Source organism: Nicotiana tabacum, chromosome 15, assembly GCF_000715075.1.
Source record: "Nicotiana tabacum cultivar K326 chromosome 15, ASM71507v2, whole genome shotgun sequence".
NCBI lineage: Eukaryota > Viridiplantae > Streptophyta > Magnoliopsida > Solanales > Solanaceae > Nicotiana > Nicotiana tabacum.
In genome coordinates, this window is record NC_134094.1 from 80,285,645 (window position 1) to 80,292,077 (window position 6,433).

General features: G+C 42.3%; 1 protein-coding gene across 1 annotated transcript; it reads left to right on the forward strand.

The window, feature by feature from the left end:
- The first annotated feature begins 1,676 nt into the window (after positions 1-1,676).
- Positions 1,677-2,933, forward strand: LOC107814310 (nicotianamine synthase-like). Its single transcript, XM_016639692.2, has one exon. The coding sequence runs from the start codon at positions 1,775-1,777 to the stop codon at positions 2,726-2,728; it is 954 nt and encodes a 317-aa protein (XP_016495178.1). The 5' UTR covers positions 1,677-1,774; the 3' UTR covers positions 2,729-2,933.
- The last annotated feature ends 3,500 nt before the right edge of the window (positions 2,934-6,433 follow it).

The window sequence follows — 6,433 nt, forward strand, 5'->3', positions numbered from 1 at the left end:
ACAAAATCCAATTCAATAGGAAATCTATCAATACAAAAGATATTGACCAATTAAAGTGTACAGTACTAAGATCTTCTGCATGATCCATGCCATTTTCCACCAGATTATATTCCTAGTTATTTTTCTTTTTCTTTTCGATCGTTTTCTCCTTGTTTTTCATGCCGTTTGATGATTACACAAGGATTAGTTAAAATGGAAAGAAAGGACTTCTTTGTTTGATGCATATTTTAACGTGAAAGAAGAATTTATTTAATAAGAAAAGGCCTATCCTACATCCATTTGGAGGAAAATGTTCTAAGGAAGCTTTAACTGGAGAAGAGTAAGCACCTCTTCCTATAATAAAAAAAATATATACGTACGTACTAAGAAAGAAAAATTAGACTAAAATCCTGAGAAAGATTCTGCCTTCTTTCATTATATTCACCTCAAGCATATATAACCCAATAGAAAAGCAGTCGTTTTCATTGACCATGAGTTTGTAATGCTTTTCACATTAGATTCAAGTTTGAACTTTGATCCCTAGTCTCCCGAAAACAATTCACTCTGTGGCAATTGTAGTTATCTACCAGGGTTTAACAGGAAACTTATGTTTATGAGTAAATGCATTTTTTAAAAACTTTTTCTGCTCTTTTTTCTTTTGGAATTTATGAAAGGGGATATGAAATTAAATATGCAAATGCTTTTGCACCACATTATTGCACCAAAACAAACTATGAGCAGTTGGACATCAGTGTCCAATTTTCGTTAAAGTGTAGGGATAGGTATGTGAACCCCAAGTTCTAGATCCGGTATTTGATAAAAGTAATTTAGTTCTTAGATGAAAATACAGCGGTAAGCATGACATTTAGGGCCTGTTTGGCCATTAAAAAAGATTCCCTTTTTTCGATTTTTTCTACTTTATTTTTTAAATCAGTGTTTGCCATAAAATTTTCGATTTTCACTTGAAGATGAATTTCGAAATTTTTTAAAAAATTTAAAAACTTCAAAAAGTTATTTAAAATTCTCATCTCAGATCGCTTACAAAAAATCAAAAATAACCCAAAATTTTATGCATGTCCAAACACAACTCTAATTTTCAAATATTATTTTTATTTAAATTTTTTTTTACTTTTTCAGAAATTTTACAATTCTTATGTCTAAACGCTCACTTAGAATAATTTGAGTTTTGAAGAGAAAATATTAAGTAGTGGAAGAAAATGGGTCAAATGAAAGGCAACAAGTTTGAGACTGACACACCACGCAATTATACAAAAGTGTGGTTTTGCCACCATAATGATAAGTTGACAAGTGATGCACAACAGAACAAAGCAACAAAGATTCATTCTTTCAGTCAATAAACGATTTAAAGGTCTAATTATGAAGCAATTAAAATGAAAAATGTAACCTTGAAGGGTTGTGGTGGAGTGAGTTCCTTAATCTTTAACCGGAGGTCTCGGGTTCAAGTCCCTATGTATGGAATTGTCTTTGTTAGGGAGCGCTTTACTTCCAATATAACAATTTCCTATGCGAATCCGAATTTAATCGGTCTCAAATATGGGTACCGGACACCGGACGAGAAAAAAATAAAATAAAAATGTAGCAAGTCTCATCCCTCTCCCATAGTCTCTTTGGGCCCCACAAACCCCCAATAAATAGCGACCTTTGGAGGCCTCCTGAGAAAACATCACAGTGGTAGCTTTCGAACTATTCTTATTCCCAGGAATTTCTAGCTTTTTTTTTCACTATTATTTCCCTATCTTTCCAATTCTAATATAATAACATCAACAGTGTCAACATGGTTTGCCAAAGCAATCAAGTGGTGCAACAAGTCTGCGAATTGTACGAAAAGATCACCAAATTGGAAAGCTTGAATCCGTCCAAGGATGTCAACATGCTGTTCACAGAGCTTGTGAATACGTGCATGCCCCCAAATCCTATTGATGTTTCTAAGCTCTGTCAAAAGATTCAAGAAATTAGGTCTCATCTCATCAAGCTCTGTGGTGAAGCTGAAGGACTTCTTGAAAGTCATTATTCCAAGATTCTTGGCTCCTATGAAAACCCTCTTCACCATCTTAATATTTTCCCATATTTCGACAATTACATCAAACTAAGCTTGCTTGAGTTCAACATCCTCACCAAACAAACCGCCATAACCCCGGCCCGAATCGCCTTCGTTGGATCGGGCCCTCTCCCTCTAACTTCTCTGGTTTTAGCTACCAAGCATCTTAAGAGTACCTACTTTCACAATTATGATATTGACTCTGCGGCCAATTATATGGCGTCCCGCCTCGTGGCATCTGACCCTGACTTGTATGAGAGGATGACTTTTCACACTACAGATATCATGGATGTAACGTGTCCCTTGAAGGAATATGATGTTATCTTCTTGGCGGCCCTCGTGGGGATGGACAAGGAAGAAAAGATTAAGGTCGTTCATCATTTGGCTAAGTATATGGCTCCTGGAGCAATACTGATGCTGAGAAGTGCACATGGTGCGCGCGCTTTTCTCTACCCTGTCGTCAATTCTCGTGATCTCAAAGGCTTCGAGGTTTTATCTATCCACCATCCAACAGACGAGGTTATTAACTCTGTCGTTATTGCTCGTAAGTTGCCGCTGCAGCCACTTGATCAAGGATTTGGGTCCATTGTGCTTCCGAGCAAATGTGCTTGTGCTGAGATTCATTCGTTCAATCATATGAATAGGGTTAACGTGATTGAAGAATTGTCACTAGAGGAGCAACTTTCTTGAAGAGACTCATATGATATGTTGGTGATTTGATTTATGTTTTATTTGTGTCCCACTTGGAGTTGTAGCCCTTAATTTCCATTTTGGTTCTCAGTGCTTTCCTGCTTCCCTAACCGTTCGATCCACTTCCTGAACGTGTCCCATTATCCCTTTGTCTCATCTCTAGGAAATAAGATGACCATTCGGCATTTGTTTTGGTGAATTTTGTTCAAACCTCTATCCATATGAATGCATTAATCATGATGAATTGTGTCACGGCTCGGAATTCCCAACCCGGGATCGTGATAGCATCTAACATCCATTTGCTAGACAAGCCAACATTAGTACACAATTGATCATTTTAAAACCAATCAGTAAGTAATTTAATAAGAACTAAGATTGTAGAGTTTTAAAAGACAGATATAATAAAGCAGAACCATGATGTAAACTGCGTACCCCAGTCAGAGATAATAGATACCAGTACGCCTTGAAGCCTGACGATCTCGCGGATGTAAATTTGAGCCAGCTGCTCGGAAGAATAAGTAGTCATCACAGGAATGAAATGACCTGACTTGGTCATCCTATCCATAATCACCCAAACTGTATCAAACCTCCGCTGAGTTCGTGGAAGTCCAACAATGAAATCCATAGTGATCCGCTCCCATTTCCATTCCGAAATCTCCAACTTCTGAAGTAACCCACCTGGTCGCTGATGCTCATACTTCACCTGCTGGCAATTTAGGCACCGAGCCACATACTCCACTATGTCCTTCTTCATCCTCCTCCACCAGTAATGCTTCCTCAAGTCCCGATACATCTTTGCGGCACCCGGATGAATAGAGTACCGCGAGCTATGAGCCTCCTGAAGAATCCACTCACGCAAACCATCTACATTAGGCACACATAGCCTGCCCTGCATCCTCAATACGCCATCATCCCCAATAGTTACCTACTTAGTATCACCATGCTGAACCGTGTCCTTAAGGGCAAACAGATGGGGGTCATCATACTGACGCTCCCTAGTACGATCATAAAGAGAAGACTAAGAGACCACACAAGCCAATACTCGACTTGGCTCAGAAATATCCAATCTCACAAACTGGCTGGCTAAGGCCTGAACATCCAATGCCATCTCTGCTGTTGGTAGATATGCTAAGCTCCCCAAACTCTCTGCCCGACGACTCAAAGCATCGGCCACCACATTGGCCTTTCCCGGGTGGTACAAAATGGTGATATCATAATCCTTAAGTAGCTCCAACCACCTCCGCTGGTGCAAATTAAGATCCTTTTGCTTGAACAAATGCTGCAAACTCCGATGATCAGTGCAAATCTTACAAGGAACTCCGTACAAATAGTGGCGCCAAATCTTCAGGGCATGAACAATGGCGACTAACTCAAGGTCGTGGACAGGATAGTTCTTCTCATGCACCTTCAGCTGTCTAGACGCGTAGGTAATCACCCTACCGTCCTGCATCAACACCGCACCTAGACCAATTCACGATGCATCACAATATACAATGCAGGACCCCGAAACTGTAGGCAATACTAATACTGGGGCTGTAGTCAAAGCTGTCTTGAGCTTCTGAAAGCTCTCCTCACCTTCCTCTATCCACCTGAATGGAGCACCCTTCTGGGTCAGCCTGGTCATAGGTACTGCAATAGATGATAATCCCTCTACAAAGCGACGGTAATACCCTGCAAAACCAAGAAAACTCCGGATCTCTGTAGCTGAGGACGGTCTGGGCCAACTCTGCACTGCTTCAATCTTCTTCGGATCTACCTGGATCCCATCACTCGATACTATATGACCCAAGAATGCCACTGAGTCTAGCCAAAACTCATACTTTGAAAATTTTGCATATAATTTCTTTTATCTCAAAGCGCAGTCCTCAGGCACTGCTCATGATCCTCCTGACTCCGGGCGTATTCCAGAATGTCGTCAATAAACACAATGACGAAAGAGTCGAGATAAGGCCAGAACACACTGTGCATCAAGTGCATAAAAGCTGATGGGGCATTGGTCAGCCCAAACGACATCACAAGAAACTTGTAGTGACCATACCGAGTCCTGAAAGCAGTCTTTGGGATATCTGGCTCCCGAATCTTCAACTGATGATAGCCTGAACGTAAGTCAATCTTGGAAAACACTCTGGCACCTTGTAACTGATCAAATAGGTCATCAATGCGAGGCAACGGATACATGTTCTTCACTGTGACTTTATTCAACTGGAGATAATCAATGCACAAACGCATAGAATCATCCTTCTTCTTTACAAACAAGACTAGAGCACCCCAAGGTGACACACTGGGCCGAATGAAGCCCTTATCAAGGAACTCCTGCAGCTTCTCCTTCAACTCCTTCAACTCAGGAGGATCCATACGGTATGGAGGAATAGAGATGGGCTGAGTGCCCAGCAATAAATCAATGCCGAAATCAATATCTCTGTCGGGAAGCATGCCCGGAAGATCAGCTGGGAACTCATCTAGAAATTCCCTCACTACTGGAACTGACTCAACTGTAGGAGTATCAATACTGACATCTCTCACATAAGCTAGATACGTGTCACACCCCTTCTCAACCATTCGTTGAGCTTTAAGAAATGAAATAACTCTACTGGGAGTATCCTCTAAGGTACTTCTCCACTCTAATCGCGGTAAACCTGGCATAGCCAGCGTCACGGTCTTAGCATGACAATCAAGAATAGCATAATGGGGCGACAACCAGTCCATGCCCAAAATTATATCAAAGTCCACCATGCTGAGCAATAATAAATTGGCTCCGGTCTCAAAACCACTAAGAGAAATCAAGCACGACCGATACACGCGGTCCACAACAAGAGAATCTCCCACAGGAGTAGACACATAAACAGGGAAACTCAAGGAATCTCGAGATACGCCCAAATACGTGGCAAAATAAGAGGACATATAAGAATATGTAGAGCCTCGGTCAAATAATACTGACGCATCTATATGACAGACTAGGACAATACCTATAATGACAGAATTAGAAGTGACTGCCTCTGTACGAGCAGAAAGGGCATAATATCTGGCATGGCCTCCCCCTCTAGGGCGACCTCGACCTCCCCGACATCCACCTCAAGCTGGCTGAGCAGGTGGGCGGTAGCTTGTGCTAGAATCATAGCCTGAGAACCCGGTAGAGCACGTTGTGCCTGAGAAGTCTATAGAGGTGCACCCTTCCTAAATCTGGGGCAATCCCTCACTATATGGCGAGTGTCGCCACACTCAAAATAAGCTCTAGGAGGGCGTGGCTGCTGTGGCTGGCTCGGGCCAGATCTGCTGGATTGGCCGCTAGGAACACCCCCGTGAAGGAGGCACACTAGATACTGGTGGTGCATAATAAGGCTCCTGGGGCCTAGAAGGGGCTGGAACACCGTTGGTGGCTGGAAAAGCTGAATGGACGGGGTGGCTCACATAACCCCTACCATGGTGAGCTACTGGGGCACGAGCACCAGAATAAGAACCAGTCTATCGAGACCTCTTGGCCTCCCTCTCCTCTCTACCCCGGGCAAACATGCCTTCTAATATCTTGGGAATACTCACAACCTGTTGATAAGAAATATCCATCTCCAACTCCCTAGCCATACTAATTCGGATACTAGGGTGGGGTCCCTCAATAAACCGTCGAACCCACTCTCGAACTGTGGCAACCAATGCCCGTGCATGTTGGGCCAATTCAATGAAGCGGATTGCATACTCTAACACAGTCAT